A 26143-nucleotide genomic window follows, 5' to 3' on the forward strand; every position below is an offset into this window, starting at 1 on the left:
TACGTCTATGTAAACAATGCAATCGAAGACAGAAAAATAGATATTGGTTTTATATGGATATTTCAGAAGTTATTGCTTCTTCTTCAGCACCACATCCAACCCATTAACTATCCACGAATACTAACTCTTACGCAGATGACACTATCAGCCTTTTCTCACATTCTCCAATTATGCATTCACCACTTGTAACTAAGAAAACATGCCAAACCCACACTGACCCCATGAGGGAAGACCACGAATGTAGCCAATTTTGTCCTTGTCAACATCAGGAGAATACAAATACTGCTTTCATCAAGAAAACATCGCACTTGCAACTCCTTATAATCAGAAGCGGTTTCTCACTTCGAATTGCTCCAACTGTTGTGTCTCACTATTATTGAGAAAATCTCATGGCGAAAGCTCATCCTTAACGTAACTAGATAAACGTCCCGACGATTAGCAGTTCTCTTCATGGCCAGAAAATAATTTATCCTTTAAGAATTAATGACACGCTAAGAATTTCAGGTGAAGTCCACAGTTCAATATTACGATTGCATCTGGAACAATATCAGAGACCTGGGTGTAATTGTTGATGACGATCTCAGTTGGAGTGCACACATCAACAAGAAGGTCGATATAGCTCGTAGGATGAGTTCCTGGATCTTAAGAACTTTCCGGTCAAGAGAACAAGGTGTCATCATACCACTTTTCTCCTCCTTTGTACGGCCACACCTCGAATACTGCTGCCCACTGTGGTCTCCCCATACAAGACAAAACATCTCGAGGATTGAGTCACCCCAGAGGGCACTCACAAAACGAATTGAAGGCATGGCTGCTCTCGATTATTGGGATCGCCTTAAAGCCTTGAAACTTTACTCTCTCCAGCGTCGCCGTGAGCGGTACATCATTTGTATGATGTGGAGAATATACCGCCAATTTTGCCCAAACGACCTGAACATTAGCTTCAAGGTTCATCCAAGACTGGGACCACGGGCCATACGTCCCCTGCCCAATTCAAGATCACAGCATACATGTACACTGCAACATAATTTCTTTTCCTCAACAGGCCTTGCGCTATTTAACATTGTCCCGAAAGAGATCAAAGAGGAAAAGGATCCCATCAACTTTAAACGGAGTCTGGATAGATTCCTTCAAAGAATACCAGATAAGCCACCCATAATTGGATACAACTCACCCAACAAGAACTCACTACTTGAATGGACCATAAACAAAACTTGACTTAAACAGGATTCGAATAATCCTATCAGGTGGTGCTATTAAGTTAGACATGGCCTGGACCAATCTTTGGTCGAAACATATCTAAGTTTATCTAAGTTTATATATATATATATATATATATATATATATATATATATTATATATATATATATATTATGGTAACAGTTCAGCACCCTACACAGACCAAAACGAAACTACTATTATCTTAAATAATTGACTATCTTTCAGGATGAAATTTCAAATTATTTATTTTGTAAACAGCCACCAACTAAATTCCAACTATTCTACAATAATGATATGGAGAAAAAAGAACGAAATCCTAAACAAACTATTATACATAGATGACGTCACATCACATGAGCAATCACCTAATTTTTGTTTCTTCTTCAAATACTCAAAGAATGGCTACGATTGACGTAGATACTTTTATTGTCTCAAATACGTTCAAATTCTTACTATTGTAAAAGCTTTCAGCTTTTGTATGATTTATTAGGATTTAGAATTCCTTTTCTACTATTGGCGTGCTTGGTTAAGTTTTTAAATATCTGTATGTCAGTGTGTGTATTGGGTTTCGTGTAACGTATGCAAATGTGTGTGCGTGTGTGCGCGTGCATATATTTGTGTGTGTGTGTATACATATAAAAATATGTGAATGAATATATGCTTATATATGTGTGTGTGTGTATGTATGCATATATATATATATATATATATATATATACATGCATACACACACATATATGTATGTATGTATGTATGTATGTATGTATGTATGTATGTATATATGTATGTATGTATGTATGTATGTATATGTGTGTGTGTCTGTTTGTCTGTCTGTGTACATCATTGGATTTGGAGGAAGTTACAGTGCCATTGCTTTTGCAAGCGAAACCGATAAGTCTTGCTAAAACGAGATGAGCAGGGAGTGAGTTATAGAGGATCGACATTCTGGGGAAGAAGCACTGTGCGTAGTGAAAGTGCGTTGTCTGGGGTTGGATGTAACAAGAGTAATGAGAAGAGGAAAGGCGAGTGGCTCGGGAATGAAATAGTGTGAACATAGCCGTCTTCGAGGTACACAGGCCAATGTGGAAATGAGAGGAGACAGTGCAATGTAGAGCAGAAGCTGGAGTGCATCGAAAGGTAAGCTTATGTGAATCAGCCTATTAGATAGAGCGCAATCTAGTAGGATGTGAGTGCCGTAGCAGCATCGTCCCACATTTAAAAGCAATACTGTATTATGGGCATTAGCTGAACTTTGAGAAAGTCGATAATTGTTGAAGTATGAAGAGAAGGACCATATTAAATGCAGTCCTGATTATGATAACGATATGCTTTCGCCGTGAGAGATCCTTGGTGATAGTGAGGTCCAACCCAATATTTTGAGCGATTGTCTGAGCTCTCATGATACAGAAGATGCAATGATGTTTCTTGATGTGAGTGGCATTTCTGTCTTCTTGCAGTTGAATGATATAAGATTGGCATATTCACATAGGAGGATACTTTCGGGGTCTCAGTTTATAAGGTCAATGTAAATTTGCCGGCGTGTGACTTTTAGTTAGAGAGGAGATTATACATGGGTGGAGAAGCTTAAGAAGGAATAAAAGAGTAGCACTATCTGCATGAGAGTGGACGTTATTAGATGGAAAGGGAAGCAGGTCTTTAATGAATAGGGAGATTGCAGTACAGAAAATCCTGCAGCTCGTTAGAGACCATAGAATGAGGAACAGAGTGTCGTCAACACGCGCCGCGATAGTGCATTTATATTGGAGGCCTGCGATCAATTCTTCCAGTTTGTTTAATTCAAATAGTCATAAAGTCATAGTACCTGTTACTTATTCAGTTGTTGTGCACTACTGTAGGTGATGATAAAGTATTACGTTCATTGCTAGCTTGTGGAGAATTTGTCGATAAGTTATTCTCATCTGTTGGATGGATCTATGTGATGGCCAAGACCTTTGTAAGGATTAACTCACTAACTTCTTTTGACTGGAAAAAGCTGTTATTTTTCCGTATCTGGTTTCTATGGGAAAAGAAGTTGTGTGATAGATACGAAGGAAAAGGCTGAAGATACACTTTTCTCTTTCACCTTCGTCGACATTTTCAAGTTTCATTTGGAAGAAGGTGAGAGTGGAAAATGACACAATATTATCCAACAAACTCGATGAAAGGCTTATAAAAATATCGAACATGGAACGAGCAAATGGGGAGCCAGGATTTGCGGGTTGCTCTGGTGGCAGTGGCATCATCAACAGCAGATGTTATGCTTTTTCTAAGGAGAAAGATTAAAGCGACCTCAATAGAAGTAAGCAAAGACGTAGTGATAGGACAGAGCATCCACATTACTCCCCATTATTCCACATTACTCTAACCACCCTTGGTGGTCAGAATAATATTAGATCTGTGAGCTACTTTGATTAGCCCGTGATGGCTTGCTCCGAAATTGGGAAGATATCCTTATTTGTATGTTATTGTTATCTGTTACTCTTTCTTTGCACACATTTACCTAAACAACATCACTAGATTTGCGTTTCGTCTTTTGAAATGTCTCCGGCATTTTTGAGCATTTAAGTCTAACAAAGAAATTCGTGTCATTATAAAAGTATTCATCAGCAATCATCATCACCATCATCATCATCATCATCATCATCATCATCATCACCATCATCACCATCACCATCATCATCATCATCATCATCATAATCATCATCATCATCATCATCATCATCATCATCATCATCATCATCATCATCATCATCATCATCTTCATCTTCATCATTATCATCATCATTATTATTATTATTATGAGTGAAGGAGCAGTGCATACCATCAAAGTGGCACTGGGATAAAATATCCAAAGCCCAGTGTACCCATCTTGACTCCACCAGACATGCATCACAACCATATGTGCGCAACATGGTGATCTCATATCAAGATAAACAGTGCATAACCTTGCAGATGGAGCCCAGTTAGAATTTTCTTCAGGTTAAATAGCCAATCCTGTTCAAAAGGTCCCTGAATAAGGGTTGTTTAAGGATGTTAAAATCAGAAGCCATGAGAGCCACTGCCTGGTACTGCATCAGGGCATTTATTAATATTATTGTTGTTGTTGTTGTTGTTGTTATTATTATTATTATTATTATTATTATTATTATTATTATTATTATTATTATTATTGAGGCGGCAAGCTGGCAAAATTGTTGACGCGCCGGGTAAAATGTTTAACGGTATTTCGTTGGGTGTAAATCCCGCCGAGATCATCTTTGCCATTTATTCTTCCAGGTCTCGATGAAATAAGTACCAGACGAGCACTGGGATCAAAGTAATCGACCCCCTGCCCCGAATTTACTGGCCTTATGCCAAAATTTGAAACCATTATTATGATTACTTTAGATTCAGTGATTACATTTGTGGTCAGTACTCCTTATTTTTGCTATTGATATTCGCATCTTTCGGTAGCTGTCGTTGCGGTTAAATATCAGGTGGCTATTCATTTTACTGTCGAGTTTGTTCGGTACAAAACAGTGAAGTGTGTCCATTAATGCCTAGCAGTAGCATTAGAACCAGCAGCAGCAGCAGCAGTAGTAGTAGTATTTAGATGCGATTGACATTATGAGACGTGTGGCATTTACAAAGCGCTGTCGACATCTGTGTCATTGATCAACGGTGTTTTAGTATTTCTCTCCCCTGGGAGTATTTAAATGTGTCGTCTATTCGTTTCAATTGTCTCTTTTTCACCTTCTTTTTCTCATATATGATTCTTCTATCCATTTCAACTATTCATCCTCTCATTTCTCATCACTCACAGATGACTCTCTTCGTTTCATTATCTTCTCTTTCATCCCTCCTTCACAGATAATCATCAGTCTTTCTCTAATACTTTCTATCTCCAACACGACACTGTCTATTTCACTGTTCTTCCACATATCTCTGCTCTTTGAGATAAGTCTAGTTAAAAAGAAATCAATATTTCCTGAATACTGTAACAAAAACAAAGCAAAACTTTAAATCTGAACGTATCCCTAACATTATTATATCACTTTCTTTTTCTTTTTGTCTACGAAATAATATTCCCCAGATAAAGTGATTTAGATTCTAAAATACATTTAGTCGATCAAAAAACATGAAAAAAAACAGATAAAAGCTAGCGTAAAGAATAATATGAGACTTCTAGATTCTTGTTTCAGATTCTTATTCGGCAAAGAAAGTTTTAATAATGTTTATTATAAATTCCAATCATTTTTCTTTTCAAAACTATGACTAAATAATATCTAACACATTTTGAATACGATTTCTTTTAAAGTAAAAAATAAAGACGAGAGAACGAATAAATGAGGCGAAAAATATCATTGGTTCTTGACGAAAAATAACTTTCGGGGGAGCGTTGAATAATTCTTTTTTGGAACAATGGATCTCGAAGCACTTAAAGCTATAAATAATAACATGTAAATATTGGCCTGAAAAACACTTTTCGATAGGAAAAATTAGAAGGCTGCCCGTAGGACACGAAGCTATATCTCCTGTAGATTTGATAAGCGTTCTAATATTGGACAATCACGAACAGTCTTCGAGTTTTACTATCCAAAAAGGTTGTACTGCCCCAAATTTTAATTCTTTCATTTATAGCTGTGTGTGCTTCGAGACCCATTGTTCCAAAACTAATTCCATCAATGGCTCTAATTTTGATACCGTTGACCCTAGAACTAATCAGGCACTTTGTTTTAACGACATCTTGGAGAGATGAAAGGTGAAGCTTCGGTGGAATTTAAACTCAAAATGTAAAGAACCAGAACAAACACCACAAGACATTTGGTCCGATGCTCTAACGATTCTGTTAATCTATCACCCTATAACAAAGGTCATATAGTTGTTTTGTTCCAGTTCAGCCCAGAATGAGCAAGACTATGATAAAAAACATTCTAGCGATAACCACCAAGTCCTACCACACTCAGATACAGTAGATTGAGGCCTGCATCGTTTAATGTGTTCTAACAATTATTTAAAAGGCAGTAAAATAAGATCTGACTGTTTTTGACTGTTGTTTCTAGTAGAACAAGCAGCAACCGCTTAAAGACACATAGTGGCAGGTAAACAAGAGCTAGATTGGTATTTCATCCCATATAAAATTCTTTGCCTAGTCTTGCGTCTTAATGGCATCCATATCTTAGACAAACAATCAAGGAAGGCAAAACTAAAGCTCGTGGAAACGAACAAACAAACCGAAGATTCGCCTTACTCCAGTCACAGATGCGCTGCTCTATTTTAAGGAAATATTCCATAATACACAAACAAACATTTAAAAATAGTCTTAGATACACAAATTTACTGAAGTGTGTGTATAGATCGACCAATTCTTTTCAAAGTAATCACCACTAAAAAGAAGAAAAAAAAAATGTATACACTTACACAGACATACATGTGTGAATGCATGCATACATACATACGTACGTACATACATATGGTAAACAAAAACGTCCGTAAGAGAGTAATATGCTTACAAATAGAGATATGCCCGAAAATTCCAATTTCTCTCTCATGTGTGTATGTGTACACACATATAAATATATGTATGTATGCATGTATGTATGTATGTATATGTATGTATGTATGTATGTATGTATGTATGTATGTATGTATGTATGTTGTATGTCTCTGTGTGTGTCTCTTTCTCTCTTTCTTTCTCTTTCTTCCTCTTTCTCTCTGTATGTATACGTTTATATATATATATATATATATATTATATATATATATATATATATATATATATATATATATATGTATGTATGTATGTATATATTATGTATGTATGTATGTATGTATGTATGTATGTATGTATATGAATGTGACTGCTTTCCTTTCTAAAGTATATACAGTGATGACACACCACTACAGTAGAGAAGAGAAGAAGAAGAATATTTACAGTTAATTTTGAGATAGCTTCAAAATAAACAAATTCGCACTGCGTCCTTCCACGCCATACATAGACCAACGAGCGTAATTGGAAATATACGATTTTTCACCGACTTAGCAAAGTAGATTTGATGGCGCATACTGTGTTAAAATATACGAACGGATTAATCTGTCTAAAGTATATTGTGTGCTTTAATGGGAATTCAATGCATCTTGGGAAAAAGATGATATTTTCATTTTATTAGGCTTACATTACAGATTTTAAAGAGCATCACTTTACGATGCTGTGTTAAGTTCGCTTATTAGCAATCAGTTTTTATGCTGGTTGCTCTAGCTGTCAAATCAAGAAACAGGCAGGCGTGATCGTTATTCATAGAGAGAAAGCCGTTACTAACAAAGAGATGTCAGGAATACACAATTAGGACGATATACAAATTAAAACTAATCTCATTGGCTTCATGTGTGAATGAAATTAGTCTTTCGAGAGAACGCTATCTTTCCACAAACGCCTCCACCTTCTTCACCGCTTCCGCCTGCACCTCTCCCAGTCAGCACCTCTTGTTTGAAATGGTCTAAATATGTGCACAAATGAGTGTTTGTATGTATGTATGTATGTATGTATGTATGTATGTATGTATGTATGTATGTATGTCTCTGTGTCTCTCTCTTTCTCTCTTTATGTATATGTTTATATATACATATATGTGTGTGTATATATATATATATATATGTATATGTATATGTATATATATTATATATATATATATATATATATATATATATATATATATATGTATGTATGTATGTATATATATATATATATATATATATATACACGTACATACGGGTGTACGCATAGTTATGTGTGTATTATAAATATATATGTATGTATATAGATGCATACATACACTTATGCATGTGTGTATATAAATCGGGAGACAGACAGATAGACAAAGCGACAGGGAGAGAGAGAGAGAGAGAGAGAGAGAGAGAGAGAAAGAGAGACAGAGCAGAAGATATAGAGGTAAACATCAATAGAATTAGTGTCAAATGAAAATGAAATAGCATCAGTTGGGAGAACATTAAACATAAAAACAATAGAGTTGTGTTAGGCAAGTTATTTATTTTATTCATTTTCTCCGATCGAAACCATGTTTTATAGTGATCAAAACTCTTAGTTCTTCATTGAAACACACACACACGTACAACACACGCACACACACATACGCACACACACACACATACGCACACACACGCACACACACATACACAAACACACGCACGCACACGCACTCAGCTTACTTGTCAAAGATTTCAGTTCAATGACTTTCTACCTCTTCCTACCCAGCATGCCTTGCACTCGCTCTACCTCACTAATTAACCGGCAGTTTTAACACATAATAACTTTTAATCATTCATTTTCAAAATAAATCAATGGGTAGATAAATATTTGTTTTCTTTACTTTGAAGCATTCACTTATTTCCTTTCATATTACTGTTGAGAAGATAGGGAAGGTAAAGGCGAAAAGCATCGTCAACGAACCGGTTTCGATTTGTAGAAGTATTCATTATATTCAATTTCTGTTGTTGGGAGTGTTCTTAAGAACGATATAAATGGTTGACACGCTGCACATCAGTGTACAGAAAGGTTAGGAAGAGAAGAACGAGAGAGCAACATGCAAGACCTGTTAAAATTTGCGACTAAATTGTTTCATATGTCTCTGTACAATACCCTGATCTCGTTGTTCTGAGTTGTCCTTCATTCTCGTAGAGGTGAACTTGTGAAAAGGCTCATAGCTTACGGTTGTTTTGTTGTTGTATTATAACATATATTAATACTCTGCGATTGTCTTCATCGGTAGTCTAATTATGGCTAGGTCAATACTTAAAGGTTTCTAGTTTTAGGAAGATTTATGGCATATATTACATAGTACGTCACAATAAATGTTCGAGTATTGTGTTTTCAACAAGTTTAACTATGGAACAATATCGAAGGCATAATCGGAACCTTTGGCATGGAATCTAGCCGATTGGATTAAAAGTTTGCTGGCCTCATAGCTACAAGGTCCAGGATTCGATAACACTGCGTATTATCTCAGGTAAATGTCATTTTCCGTAGTCTTGGATCTAGACATACTATGTAAGTGAAATTGGTTAGACGAAAACTGTATAGAAGTCTCTGTCTAATAGATTATACTTGTAATTCAAAAGGTACAATCTTGTTATACAGTGTCACGCTGATTCAGCCTAAGATTTACGATAAGGATATGTGTGTCTATGGAATGCTAACCACTGATACATAAATTCCGGGGCAGGTAATTCAATTGATCGAACAACTGAATCCTTATCGTCGAACGACGGAAATCCACTACTATTTACTCCACGACAAACTAAACCTAAACTTAAACCTTCTCCTACTAATATGGGCTTTGCTTTTACCTTTGCAAGTGATTAATGCTTTCCGGCTTTTTATACAAGTTACAATTTACGGAATCTCACTCAGCACGCTCGAATTTTTCCGCGCGATTCACATTTGACTATTTTGTAATATAGGCACATGGTTACAAATTTTCGAAGCGGTTCATGATTGGTACTTGATTTAATCGATCTCAGAAGGACGAAAAGTGAATTTTAACTCAGAGCATAACGGCAGGATTTTAACTCAGAGTGTATCGTTAAGAGCCAAAATAAATAATTTATCTGACGTTCTAACAATTCTGCCAATCGACTACCCTAAATGAAACACAAATTACCTAAACCATAAATGTATTATACTCTTTTTTTTATAAGTCTAAGTCCATTCGCTACGGGAGACAAGGTTGGACAATTGTCATGCTGATGATGCGTATTGAAGCAGAAACATATCTTTCGAATGTCTAGAGAAAAATGCTTTTCTTTTTCCTAAACGGCATGTAAGTTTCGAAGGCCTCTTGACTCTTGAGATAATTTCTCCTTCTAAAGAGGAGCTGGTATTAATTGTTATTTGGTAATTATGATGTATCCTCTTGAGACGGAGATAATTTTGATAAATCAAGAATACTGTATTTGATATAAGCTGTATTTGTCTATGTCGTTCATGTATGAGCCTCTAAATTCTTCGAGTTATTTCTTTTAGATCATTTTTGCTTAAATTAGATTATAACAAACTAGTTTTTGTAACTGTAATTAGCTTTTTATTGTTCACTACATTGAATATGTTAACATTTTCTTAACTCTTGTTTTCAGGCAGACAGTGTTTGTGAATTTTTTTACACTCGAGCAATTATGTTTTTATACACCAGCCAATAAGTCATCAGATATTTTAGGTCAATGTTTCTTTCGTCATTACTTAGGAAAGTGTAAGACCTATTAATACTTAGTGAGGTCAAAGTTAAACCGAAATAAGCCTGGTTTATCGCCTATATATGGCCAGAAAATGAAAATGGCATTTGGTCAGTGACTAGTATTGTTTTTAACTTCTAATATTGTTTTACAGGATTATGTATAGTTACCCTTTTAATAACTATGTGTTGTTGCCTTTTTGATACTCACGGCATTAAATATATTTATAATAATTAAGTAATCGCCTACTTGGTTACTGGAGAATACTTAGAATAATTTGTATTGAAAAAAACATGGCAATGGCTAAACAGTCTTCACCCAGAGATTTTACACCAAACAGAAACAACGAAGAAATTATTTGATAAAGTGACAATTTAACACATGAGAGAGAGAGAGAGAAAGAGAGAGAGAGAGAAAGAGAGAGAGAGAGAGAGAGAGAGAGAGAGAGAGAGGTGGGGGCAGAGGAAAGAGTTGTTTCTCATCAAAATATAACGTTCACTCATAAGACAATCGACAACTGAGAAATAGTTTCAAATGTCCACAAATGCGTTGTTTGTTGAATCCTATCAACGTACATGAAATGCTAACACAATACAATAACACAATTATATTTTCGATTTTAAGTAATGTATTTACTACAACTACCATCATTTGTTTTTGTTTCATCTCAGGCTGGCATTTGGTGCGTAAGTTATGTAGTTCTGTGTTCGAATGTTCATCTATCGGCAATATCTACTAAATCTTTTATGAAAAGATTACTGGAACTTATCGTCTTCTAAATAGATATCTGTTGTTACGAAAAATTATTTAAATGTTTTCTTCTTTACAGAAGCGCTGGTCAGTGAATTAAATAAATTTAAACGTACATGGTCTTGTTTTACGCCCGTTTCAATTAATGTTGGTAGTAAAACATAAATCACAAACTATTTCAATTGTTTAATTAAATACCTTTAGCTAACATTAACCGGCATTTTAGAAGTTAGACTGGTTGCTCAGTTCTTAATGTGTAATACAGCTACTGTTGGTACTGCATCCGCGACTGAACTTCTTTCTAGCTAAATCTAACAATGACATTCTAGCATGTAGTATGTGTTTTCCTCGGCTTCTCCTATCTTAATTACAACACTTTCAATGTATCTTAACTTACTACACATATGTCGTCTGCATATATCTTGTCTACATATGTTGTCTGTACTCGTAGGTAATAATGGAAACGGAATGGGTACTCAGGAGGACGGTACTCCTCCCTTTTCAGTTAACGAGAAGTCTTATATATTCCACCCCAACCCACCACCATCACCACCACCTTACATCCTATCTTTAGCCTCAGTGATCTTAGCGTACCTTAAAATCCATTTCGATCACTTCTCTTAAGTTGGCCTGATTGCCATGTCATGTTATTGCCGCCTAAGTTCTGTTCAAATTATTCCTGATTTTATTCAATAAAGGGGATTTGTTAGCGTTTACTTCTGTTGCGCATTCTGTTGTGCATTCTGTCGTGAAGCTGACGAGGAATGATCAGAAGAAACCCATTTCATTTTTAGTATTTTCAATGGCGGGAAATTTGCTAAAAGTTTCTAAAAATACAGTTAAAAATACAGTTAAACCTTGATTATTCGAACAAGAGAGGTGGAGTGTATTTTTCGGATAACTTATTTTTGAGAGAACTGATCCGATTAAATTTGTAGTTGCTGTTGTTGTTGGGTGAAGTTGTTTGCTGTATTCGTCGAGTGGGCTTTCTTCTGGTTCTCCTTTATTTTCGTGAATATCAAGTAGTTGGTACTACCATATGTGTAATATCTAGGCCTTCTGCTTTCTACTATGACCTCCAATTGTGACTTATATGGCAATTAAATCGGGTCGACAAGTCTTTTCTTAGGTATCCCGTTTTACTTGAGTAAAGATCTCTTACTCCTCTCGGCCTAGTTTTCTTAATATCGAGCAAGATGTCCAGACTTTCTATGATCATCCACCAAACGTTTAATTCTTATGGCGCACCTGATATTTTTGCTGACCAAGGTATGTAATGTGTGTATGTGTGTAGCATCTCTACCCACCGGTTCTTAACGAAAAGACACACCGGTACATAATAAATCTGTCAGTTCTTTCTGCTCATTGTAAAGGGACTACCAACTGAATTCTCCTACTCCATTTGTTGATGAGCTTCTCTGCTATACTCAGGTTTATGTGCATGTCTTTCGTCGAGGCTGGTTTATAGATATGCCAGTGTAGACATGGAGCAGCGATAAGGGATCTTATCCATGTAACAAGATAGAAATTTTATTCAGTCAGCGTATAATGCTAGTGTAAGATGAGCCCTGTTCATCATCATCATCATTATTATTATTATTATTACTATTATTACTATTATCATCATCATCATCATCATCATTATTATTATTTATTATTATTATTATTATTATTATTATTATTATTATTATTATTATTATATGTAAAGGTGGCGAGCTGGCTGAACCGTTAACGCGCCGGAATGAAATGCTTAACGGTATTTCGCCCGTCTTTACGTTCTGAGTTCAAATTCTGCCGAAGTCGACTTTGCCTTTCGGGGTCGATAAATTAAGTATCAGTGAAACACTGCGGTCAATGTAATCGACTAGTCCCCTCCCACAAATTTCAGGCCTTGTACCTATATTCGAAAAGATTATTATTATACGTTTGACTTTAGCTTCGTATTTTTACAAGTTGGCTCCTAGTCTCACTCAGAGATTTCAAGCGACAAGTTAGAAGTTCAAGTTGGTGTTATGGCTAGGGTGCCATAGTTTTGGTTTGCACAAAGTATTGTTCTAGAAAATGTCTGTCAAAACAAGAAAATTAGAAGTTTGCTTTAAAAGTAATTTGATTATAAGATGGTGATCTTAAGATGACAGTAAAAGGTATTTACTATCATGTACATTTAAAAGTACTTTTAACAGTTTGCAGATTAAAATCTGCAAACTGGGGATTATGTAGACTATATTTTTGGATTTTGGTTTTGGGGATTATACAAACTATAATTTTCGTATGATACGAGCACTTTTCATAAGCACTATTTTCTGAATTTCTTCCATTATTATTAATATAAAGAATTACCATGAAGCTGTAAAATTTTAGTTTCGCAAACAGACGTCTACTAAATCCAAAAGGACAAGGTTTTAGATGAAAGAAAAAAAAACCAAGGAAGAGATTCTACGCGATTTTCTGTTCGCACTAGGGTCGATTTAATCGACCAAGTACCCGACTTCTTCCAAAATTTCAGGCCTATAACAGAAAGACGTCGGGAAACACGGCTATCTCTGAAGGTTGATTTACATGCTTAAGAAAAGAAAATTATGATCTTTGCATAACTAAGGTCAATAGAGACCGTATTGGTCATTATTACCGACTTACCTGATACATAGAACAATCAGATAAGGTTAGCAACAACGGTAATAATAACAGTAGCTGCAGTATGTAGTAGTATGTATGTAGTATGTAGTGCTACGCACTATGTACTATGTAGTACTATGTACTATTTAGTAGTAGTAGTAGTAGTATAGTAGCAGCAGCAGCAGCAGCAGCAGCAGTAGTAGTAGTAGTAGTTGTAGTAGTAGTAGTTGTAGTAGTAGTAGTAGTAGGTTTTGATACATTTGGTTTTTCAGACTAATTGATATGGAGTGATCAAAACTCGTCAGCTTCTAATAAACTGACATAGTGCCTCTCTGCTTTTCTTCTTCTTCTTTCTTCTTCTTCTTCTTCTTCTTCTTCTTCTTCTACTACTACTACTACTACTACTACTACTACTACTACTACTACTACTACTACTACTACTACTACTACTACTACTACTACAATAACCGCTGCTCTTTGAAGCTAACTACTTGCCTGCCACCTTCTTCAAGCCCACTGTTCCTCTCTTCCTCTTGCCACCCAACCTGTGTCCCTCCAACCCTTGACCCTATAAACATCATTAAACCACAAATATTCCCCCTGCTTATGAAAAGGATACACCGTCCTCTTTTTACATTTCTTTTTTGTCTCACAATCGATGGCTTGCAGATGATGAAACTGAACATCAACCACGTGTATTTCATCGGGTTATGGCTTCAGCTACATATATAAGCGCAGTCATAAGAGTGTAATTAATAAGTTTGCTTCGCCAGCATGTGGTCCCAGATATGACGCCATTATGTACAGGGTGCCCTCAAAAGTGTATATACACTTTTTGTGGTACCCTGGTACTGCTGATATCTTATTTAATTTTCTTTATTTTATTTTATTTTTTAGATTTAATACATTAGAAATAATGAAATGAAATAGATTAGATTTGATCAAGGGAAGTTTGTCCCAAAGTGTTACTGGAAGTTTGAAAACGCAATCAAAGTTCAAAGACAGTTTAGGGGGAATTTCAAACATATCCACCACCTGCGCGACGTACTACCAATCGAATTAGAAATAAGATTGAAGCAGGCTAGCCTGTTCAGAATGTCCACAAGAAATGCTCGAGAAAACCACAGGCATCGACGATCCCCCAAAATCAAGAAAGGGTACTAGGAACGTATTGACAGAGGCCAAGTACATTCGTGCAGCAAGCGAGTCGTGAGAATTTCAAAGCGAATTTCAAAGAATTTTGAAGTCAAGCGGCAATTGCATTTTGAAGCACTGTCATTAGAAAAGCTACATTCCAAGAATGATCCATGCTTTCAATGAAGATGACCTGAGTCTAAGAAAGAAGTTTTACGAGTGCTACTTGGCAAGATGTGTAGAAGATACACACTTTCCGACAAAGATTGTTTGGAGTGATAAGGCTACATTTAAGTTAAATGACTCAGTTAACCGCCACAATTGCACTTACTGAGGAGCTTAGAATCTGCATATTACGTAGGAATATCAGTTCAATTTATTAGGAGTTGCAGTATAGAGCGGCTTATCATCAAAAGGATTAATTGGGCGATTCTTTTTTGACGGTACTTGAACTTGCTGCGATAATCTTCATGCCAAGCATTCAATAGAATTTTGAAGATGTGAAGTTTTACATCCAGTGAAATCGGAGAGCCCACACTACCATAACGATGTAAAGGCCAACCTTGATATTTTTAAACATATGGATTGGATGAAGAGATTCAGTGGAATACACACTGTGTTCAACGGAGCTCAGACTACTCGACTTTTTACTGGAATACTTAAAATATAAATTTAACGGTACAAAACTGGCAACAGCCGACAACGTCATTGGCAGCATGCAGCGAGACTGCACAGAAATGCGCAGCAAAATGTTTGTTGCCGCTTCCGATTTAGGTGCTTTGCTTTATCGGCAATTCGTGGACCAGAATACCTATCAGTGTAAAATACGGCCTTCATAAAAATGAAATTCTGGATGTAGATTCTATTAAATTTTGAAAATGAAATATATTTTAATAAAGACTGACATTATCATAATTCAACATGTGCACACATTTTTGAGGGACTCTCTATACATAACTGTATATATATGCGCATATGCGCATGTGCGTATATATGGATATCAATATAACTATATGTACGCAAGTATAAATATATATATACATACATACATACATACATACATACATACATACATATATATATATATATATATATATATATATATATATATATATATATATATATATATATATATATATATATAATATATATATATATATATATATATATATTATGTGTATATTAAATTCACTTCAACATTTAAATTTAATTTGTCAAAATATTTTCGTCGCTTTGCTGCAGCACGGAATTTTTTTAGTGAATATAATGATTTAAATGATTTAACAACATCCCGAGAGTTCGTCACTTTGTTTAATTTTCCCCATATATATATTATATATATATATATATATATATATATATGTATATTGTTCTAAACTTGGCTTTCGTCTTGATCTGTATGGCAATTCTACGAAAAAGTATCCTAGTTATAATTGCAAGGCATTTTATTGATACTTTTACTAACTCACCTTAATTAATCTTAATTTCCATACGCAATGTTACTTTCGGTGATTCGAGAATATTTGTAAAATGTTTTGGCCGCCGCAGACTGGAATTATTAGTTTTCTTGATATTTCGGCCGTTTCCTTACATCACTGTTTTCTAATACGCAGTGTATATACCGTATATTCTGGCATACAAGTTGATGTCGTATATTGTGTAGATATCTAGTGTAAGCATTCTGCCAACCTCACTGTTTTTCTCTTCCCTAATCCTGCTGCATTTCAAATTGAATCTTTGGTCCTCCAATGTTGTCTTTCTGTGTAAGCTGGCTGCAAATTTTGGCCTGAAAATTTCGTCATGTATACTGGAAAATACAGTAAACAATAAAATTTTCCAGCGTCTTATTTTTTCGGTCAGCTGAGGAGGTATCACACGGCTATATAGTTAAGAATATCTGGGTGCAAATAATTCATGAGCATTTCTTTTTTTCAAATTTAAAAATGCACGTAGAAATTAAATGCTTTGGTAAAATGTTTTACGTCATTTAAAAGAGAACTTTTGCTCCACAAGATAGTGTGTTTTGATTTTTCAATTTTATTGATTTTTGTGTATTTCTAGATCATTAAAATGGAATGTCAAGTGGACAAAACTGAGCATTTTCGACACCAGTTACTTTTTACATTTAATCGAGGTGTTAAGGCTGCCGAAGCTGTTCGTAAGATTTGTGCTGTGTATGGAGAAGGAGCAATGCCTCAAAGTACCGCCAGCCGTTGATTTTCGCGCTTCAAAAATGGGAATTTTGACGTTAAGGACAGATTACATATCGGTCGACCAACCGAGTTCGATGAAGAACGATTGAATGAAATTCATCACGAAAATCGACGTCAGACGACTAGAGAATTGACGGAGCAGATAGACTGTGATAAAAAAACTGTGGTGAACCAACTTCACTCAATGGGCAAGGTTCAGAAACTCAGTGTTTGAGCGAAAACAACAAAAATCATCGCTCCACAATCGCTTCCTCGACATCGCTCAACACATGATTTCAAACAACGTTTTCTTTATCGCATTGTCACAAGCGATGAAAAATGGCTCCTTTACGCCAATATGAAGCAGCGAAAAAAACGGCTCAGCTCCGAGAAACAAGCGACGCCGAGGAAAGCAAGGCCTTCCTCCTCGAAAGACCTTGTTTCCTTTGTATCGTCTGTCTGGATGCTTTGCGTTCTTGTCCCATTTTTGTATATATATATATATATATATATATATATATATATATATATATATATATATATATATATATATATATAATATATATATATATATATATATATATATATATATATATATAATATATATATATATATATGTATGTATGTATGTATGTATGTATGTATGTATACTCATATTGTGTGTTCTATTTTTCCTGTTTGAATCGTCAAACCTGTATATATACATTCATACAGTATGTGTGTATTGGTATATATGTATACGCAAACACACATATATAACATTCACACACACATACATACATAAATATGTATATATATATATATAAACATATCTATATAATCCAGTAAATTCATGTTACTAATAGTTTCAAATTCTCTTGTGTGCTTATCATGAGTCATCGATTGAGGACTGATGATAAGTAATCAGTTACTTGGAAATAGCTTTAAAATATTAATAAAATATTGATATCATTGTATAACTGTAAAATAGATATAAATTAAATTCATGTTCATTGTATTGAGTACTCTACACTTTGACACATGAAGCACATTTGATCACCATCTGTATATTTATATATGCTTGTGTGTGAGTGTGCATACGTGTATGTGTGTGTATGTGTGTACGTGTACATCGGTGCAAGTAGTCCGTCAAGTTACATTGCTTTATGCTTTGGAATTGCAAAAAATAAATACTAGATTGAGATATATTGTGGATATATATTTATAGTGGATATGATTGTCTAAAAGCCTTAAAAAACTTACGCATTACTGCAATCAAATCACTGAAACCAATGAAATAATATACTAACAACACTTTTCAAGTTAACCAAACATTTTAGACAACGACAAAAAGGTTGGCTGGTATGAATAACATAAAGCAAGTAAAAACTTAATTTCAATTCAAAATTTTAATTTATTTTGTCATTGTACTTTTTTGAATTTATTATTATCATTATTATCATTGTTATTATTATTATTATTGATATTATTATTATTGTTGTTGTTGTTGTTATTGTTTCTTCAAGGGTGCATGAATACCTTTCTCTGATACTATGTTTGGACCAGTGTCATGGTTAACAATTTTGTGTGTGAGGTTTGTGTCTGGTTGAATCACGTTTATGTGTATTAGCGTATGTGCGTGTGTGTATGCCTGTATAAGTGTGTATGTATATGTGTGCGTGTATACGTGACTGTCCATTTTATGTATTTTATATAATCTTGATGTGAATATCCTTCAGCCCTCTTTTAATCCATAATTCATTTATCCGATTTAAAATATTTTTTAACACCAGATTAAGGAACAAAAATTCTTGTGATTTTTGAGGGACGAGGCATTTTTTTTTTGTATTATCACTGTTGCTGTTGTAGTTTTCTTTTGTTATTTTTGTTTCAGTGTGCATCACATAGCATATACAACTTTTACAATAAATAGAAAATATACTGAAAAAGAGTCAACGAACAAAGCGAGAGACAAGTTAAAATGCGATTTATACACAATAACCTGATGTCACTCGCGTTGAAATAGTCGAATACCAAACACTGGACATAGTGAAGGAAGTACAATTTCTGGGGAGTGGAGGATTTAATATCATTTTTTCAAAATAATAATGTTAATAATAATAATAATAATAATGGTAATAATAATAATAATAATAATAATAATAATAATAATAATAATAATAATAATAATAATAATAATAATAATAATAATAATAATAATAATGATTATTATAATAAGTAAGTAGAAGTTAAAATGGAGATGGACATGATATTATATTCTGGGGTTGACTAAAATATCCCCACCACAAAAATTGTTTTACCATGTTGGGTGGTGGTAAAGCGACTCTTCTGTATACAGGGACTTGTGTTTGCTAATCATATGCTTGAGAGTTTTGGAAATTCGTGGAGTAGAGGATGTATATAACGCATATTCGTACATACATACAGACACATATACTTTTACATTTATATATATATATATATATATATATATTATATATATATATATATATATATTATATATATATATATATTATATATATATATATATATGTATATACACGCACGCACACATACACACATGGATGGATGTACAATCTTATAGACATGTTCCTGTGTATAGGATTTTGTTTTTTGTAATTTTTTTTCTCATATTTTCGTGTTTTCATTTTGTTCATCGCCTCAATAATATGCAATCGGAGTTTGATATTTGTTTATTTATATTAGGAGAATGAATCGATGTTAATTGATACACTGAAATTCTTTATAAACAGTCTCTGCTGTAATGTTTGTTGTCATTATTATACATACATTTATAATTATAATTTTAATTGTTATAATTATTGTTATTATTATTTCCCGACTTGATAAAGTGAACAAAATAAGTCCACTCTTTCCTGATGGCTTCTATCCGGTGACAGAAAGAGCTGTATTTTGTTTTTCTTTGTCACTAATGGTTACTAATGACGGCTGAACAATGTCTTATTACTGGTGCATTTTTATAGGACGTTTTTGTCTGGGAGTATGTCTTTGATTGAGGCTGCTCGCGACAGTTAGTAATTGCAACGTATTTGAATATTGCAGTGAATGATGGGAAAAATAACAGAAAAAAATGTTGGAATGTTGAGACAATAATGGAGATAGAAGAAATGAGACAGACTGAGTAAGGGAGAAAAAGCTTGGGAGGGAGTAACAAAGTGTGTGTGTGTGTGTGTGTGTGTGTGATAAAGACAAGCAGATCAAAGAGAATTAAGAGACTCCTCCATAACCAAACATAAGGGAGATAATTTTCAATGCAGACAGTTTCAAAATCCAATGGAACAGTAATCATTTGCTGTTTGGTTTTGCTTTTATTTTTGGTTGGTCTTGAAGGTATTTCAGTTTTTTGCTTTATTCAATTCTTTCTTCTAGTCGCAAATTCAATCAGACCTATCATCATTTCTTGTCTAAAGTCTGTGTCTCTCTCTCTTGTTTTTTCTTTCTCTTGCACACACACACACACACACACACACACGCGCGCCGCGCACACACACACACACACACACATTCGCACACACACACATACACACACACACATGTCTGTATGTATGTGTTCACACACATGAATGTAAGACTTGTTGCTTTCTCTGTGCTTGCAAAAGTGTTCATTTTAGGCAAACAGTTCGCTGGAGATAGGAATGTTTAAACATTTCTTTTGCATTTTACTTTTTCTATAGCTTTTCATGAAAATGTTTAATTTTGTTTTGCTTTTTCTTTTATTTGTAATTTCATATATTTATTTATTTATTTATTTATTTATTCTTCTGTGTTCCAACACAGTAAAGCAACAATATCATTATAATTATCCTCTCGTTGGTTGCACAATGTTACACTGGACAGTGGGTATTACTTGAGCAACGCTTGCCGCTGGAGTCTTCAATGTATCTGATTCTGTCGATTTCGGACTGTTGATGCAAACGACAGGGGGTGGATGCAAGGGTAACCGATTAAAATTCGAGTCATTTGATTCACATTCCATTTTCTTGATTCTGGCATCAACTGGTTGCAACGAGTCGTCTGGTCCAATGTCATCGACAACTAACGGGATCATACTGTCTTTTCCATCTTGATCGTCTGATCCGTCAGCATTGCCGCCATTAGAGTCACATCTGCTCTCGTTTTTAGCATCGTTTTTATCAGCTATTGCTTTAGCTTTCGCTTCAAGGGCTGCTTTTTTGCTTCGTTTCCATTTCATCCGACGATTTTGAAACCAAATTTTCACCTGTTGGAGAGAAACCGAAAAGAAAAAGAAAACTTAATAAGAAGCTTATTTTGCATTAAGAAATTAAGAACAACAATATTTGTATTATTACTGTCTCCAGTCCTAGGGTTATGATCATCGTCGCTATCAATCCCATTGCATAAACTGATCCAACCAATGAGCCAAAAACAACCAATGAAAGTTTTGTTAATCAGAAGCATGCATTCCAAAGATCAGGAATGTTTTTTGACTACAGTGAAACTGGGTAATACAAACTGATTTGAAGTGCAAATACACATGCATGCATACATATATACATATAAACTTTACAACACGTGTCGAGGGTTCTTTTCTATTGTCTGCACATTCCTCTGTCTTTCTCTAGATGTGTGGTAAGTGTGCATGTATATATGTGCAAGTGTGAGCGTATGTATATATATATATATATATATATATATATATATATATATATATATATATGTTTGTATGTATATGTGCATATATGTATATATGTATACAATTATTCGGTAGCCATGATAAAACTCCGAGCTTTAGTTGGCCGGATAACTGAAGAGATGGCGGCGTGGATTTCCACCCGGCAGCCGAAACTCGGAGTTTTATCATAGCTACCGAATATTTGTTACCTATTACATTTACAGATAAATTTCTCTATTTACATAATATCGAGGTCTCTTTCATTCTTTTGATGTCTTACCATTTCTATCAATATATATATATATACAAACACGAAAGGCTTCTTACAGTTTCCGTAAACAAAATTCATTTACAAAGACTTGGTCAGCCCGGAGCTATAGTATTTGACACTTATCCAAGAAATCATGCAGTGGGACTGAACCCAAAACCATGTGTTTGGCAAGCAAACACTGTGTCTTATGCACAGAGCTACACCTGCAGCTGTCTCTCTCTATCACTGTCTCTTTCGTTCTCTTTCTCCATCTGGCTGTCTCTCTCTCCCTCTCGCTCTCTCTCCTCTCTCCCTCCCCCCTCTCTCTCTCTCTGTATATATACATATGTGTCTCTGTGTGTGTGTGTGTGAGAGAGAGAGAGAGAGAGAGAGAGTGTGTGTGTGTGTGTATGCACTTCTCAAAAAGTAGATTATCTTGCATATTACTTATTGAATAAACAAATACTGTCAGGTAATTACCAGCAATCTGTTTTCAGAGATCAAAGAACAGCATTCTCCGTGTTCTAAGGTAAGCAACTTTCACACACATACACTCATGTTATATATTCCGCCATCGCACGTTGTTACCCTCTATATCACACCACACTTACATATGGAAATACAAGGATACGTAAACGTAATTGTTTGTCTTGTAATTATTCTATAATAAGAAACATTTGAAGAAAGACAAACATGTGAAAGAGCGAAGACGGCGGCATATATAAAAAAAACACTGCCGTATACTGTCGGGTACCACGTGTCATAGGGTGGTAGTACATAAAGCTGACGTCAGGTCAATTTCCTTTCACCTTTAAGTGTCCATACGAGGTTTTATATAACAATACCGTCTGTTTACTTTGCATGCACTTGACGGTGGCAACTAAGACATGCATGGCTCATGAATGCATTATCGTTCTCTCTACTTCCCTTTCCTTCTTTCTTTCTTTCTTCTTTCTTTCTTTCTTTCTTTCTTTCTTTCTTCTTTCTTTCTTGTCTTTCTTTATCTCTCTCTGTCTCTCTGCATATATATATATACATATATATAGAGAGGATGCATATCATCTTTACATATATACATACTAACATACACACTATTTATATATGCACACATATGCATACACATTCACATGTACATATATTCACAAATACACGAACATGTGTATGTGTGTGTATATGGCTGTGTGGTAAGAAGCTTGTTTCCCAACTACATGGTTCCGGGTTTAGTCCCACTGCGTGGCAAGTGTCTTCCACTACAGCCTCCGGCCAACCCAAGCCTTGTGGGTGGATTTGGTAGACGGAAACCGAAAGAAGCCCGTCGTATATATATGCATATGTGTGTATTTGTGTGTCTGTGTTTATCCCCTCATCATCGCTCGATAACCGATGTTGGTGTGTTTAAGTCCCCGTAACTTAGCGGTTCGGCAAAGGAGACCGATAAAATAAGCACTAGGATTACAATGAATCTATCAAGGGGTCGATTTGTTCGACTAAAGGCGGCGCTCCAGCATGGCCGCAGTCAAATGACTGAAACAAGTAAAAGAATAAAAGAATAATACACACACACACAAGTCTACATGTACATTTATACATGATTACATCTCTCTCTCTCTCTCTCTCTCTCTCTCTCTCTGTATATATATATATATATATATATATATATATATATATATATATATATATATATATGTAGATATATGTATATGTACATATGTTTCTTGGTGTATATGTGTGTGTGTATATCTATATATGTAAGTTTGTATGTATTATCTACAAGTATATCTGTATACGCTTACATTCGCATAATATACTGAGTTTATGAACTTCAATTAGCTATAGCTTAAAAAACTTTCATCTGTTTCCATGGCGTTCTTTAGACGTTACAGCCCACATCTTGTATATTAACTCCTCGACTTTCTGCTAGTCAGGAAGTACGTTCTGTTGAAAATATGTGCTACTATTGATGTTGTTATTGTTTAGATTTATCAAGCAAACCGACCGAAAGAACTCCAACCGTGACGATCGCAACTTTTTAGACGGAGTACGAGTAACTTAATCTATGTCCTTTCTATTCTTTTGCATCTTCGTAGTATGTGGAAAACTATGGAGATTAGCTGCTATGGGAGATGAGACCTTGCTTGAAAAGGCTGAACAACCAAGCCCAAGAACACTTACATTGTCGGCAGAACTTTGTCTTTGACAAAGAACTATCAATCGATTCCTCCGTAAGCTCGGCCTTATGAACAGATGCCGTCGAAAAGCTCCTCATAACCTGACTAACGACCAATGGACGTTATCAAAGAAGCTTGAGAGGCGGTTGGATGGAACCTACACTCGCCTCCTTATGAGAGCTCAAAATCTCTCGTGGAGGCGCCATCCAACTAAAATGCAAATATATGGGAAATTACCACCTGTGTCATCTCTTGTGAAAGGTAGGAGAGTCCAGTTTGCTGGACATTGTTGTAGAGCTGAAAAAGAAGTAATTTCTACTCTTCTCCTCTGGAAGCCATCTACTCGCAACACCAGGAGCGCCACACTCTCCTACCCTGATGTAATCTCCAGGGATACAGGCATCCAGCAACAGGACCTCCGTAATGCTATGATGGACCGTGAAGTCTGGCGCAACATAGTAAATTCCATTGTCTCGACCACGGTCGAACAATGAATGAATGAACGACCAATTACAACGATGTGTGAGCATTTGCAAACAACTGCGGTCAAACCTTCAGGACGCCTGGTTTTGGCGTCGAATTTTAAATGGGGACGAAAATGGCTCTACTTTCGCAATTCTAATAAGAGAAATATCGCTTCGTGACGGTCAGGCTTTAGAACCTGTTGTCAAATAAGGGTGGTTTAAACGGAAGGTCATGCTGTGTGTTTGGAAGTACTTCGAGGTGGTATTGCATTTTGTCCTTGTCCCAGACGGTCATGCTGTGAATGCAAACTTTTTTATGATCAACAACTGTAACGAGTATATGGTGCTTTAAAAGCACCCCACCAAGCCTCGATCAATCGAAGATGCACACTCCTTCAGCATGGCAATGTCCCAGCACATACTGTCAATATAACCAAGCGCAAACTTGATTAACTTGAGGAACTCGAATTACTGTTTCACTCTGCCTACAGGCCGGACATTGCACTATCAGATTACCACCTTTCCGAGCCATGGCTAATTTCCTACACGGATGGAGGTTCAACAATATGGATGAGGTTGAAAATGGGTGTACGGAAATTTTTGCCTCTAAACCAGCCAAATGTTGGCAACAGATAATAGAATATGATGAGATATATTTTGATGAATAAACGCTTCTCGTATGTGCTTTGCTTGAACTATTAATGAAAACTTTTGACTCAACCTAGTATGTCTAAAAGTCTTATGTATGTATGTATGTATGTATGTATGTATGTATGTATGTATGTATGTATGTATGTATGTATGTATGTATGTAGGTAGGTAGGTAGATAGGTAGGTGAGAAGATAAGTATAAAGAAAGAGTGATTACCTGTGTTTCCGTCAGCATTAATGACGTGGCGACTTCAAAACGTTTTGGTCTGGAAAGGTATTTGTTGAGTTTGAACTGTCGTTCAAGTTCTAAAAGCTGTTGGCTTGTAAATGCTGTTCTTGGTCTCCGCGTCTTACCAACAATGTTCGGCTGACCCTGACCTTGAAAAAGAAATAAAATAACTACATAAGTAGGCACATAAACACACATCGTATCAAGAAAGCTATCAACTTAGTCGATTCAGTTTTATAAGATTAACTAACTGCATACTTGTTTTACGCAGCGGTTGTTGTTGAGCAAATATAACAAGCGGTGATACATTCATGACGTATGATGAGATAGATTCAATCACGTGACTCATTTCTGTTGATTGTAATTTATCTCCAGTTTAACTCTAATCGAGCAGACATAATTTCAATGATTTTCTAGACGTCACCATAACATTTTCTATGACCGCTATCGCAATTATCTAATGATTGGCTGCTATTTCTAACAGATTGAACAACAACATAGAGGTCCAATTCATTCGCTTCACTCATTATTTTTCTCTTCTATTGATTAGAATGTTAGTGCTGGTGTTGTTGGCAGTTTTTTTGTTTTT

The 26143-nt window shown here is 35.3% G+C and overlaps 1 protein-coding gene across 1 annotated transcript; it reads right to left on the reverse strand.

Annotated features, from left to right (window-relative positions):
• Positions 1-20505: 20505 nt before the first annotated feature.
• On the reverse strand, positions 20506-25867 carry LOC115209521 (motor neuron and pancreas homeobox protein 1-like). Its single transcript, XM_029777950.2, has 3 exons — positions 25813-25867; positions 25543-25703; positions 20506-21378 (listed from the first exon to the last, which is right to left on the reverse strand). Exons 1-3 carry the CDS (start codon positions 25865-25867, stop codon positions 20959-20961), a joined length of 636 nt encoding a protein of 211 aa, XP_029633810.1. The 3' UTR covers positions 20506-20958.
• Between the last annotated feature and the right edge of the window lie 276 nt (positions 25868-26143).

The sequence above is a fragment of the Octopus sinensis genome, linkage group LG3 (genome assembly GCF_006345805.1).
Source record: "Octopus sinensis linkage group LG3, ASM634580v1, whole genome shotgun sequence".
NCBI lineage: Eukaryota > Metazoa > Mollusca > Cephalopoda > Octopoda > Octopodidae > Octopus > Octopus sinensis.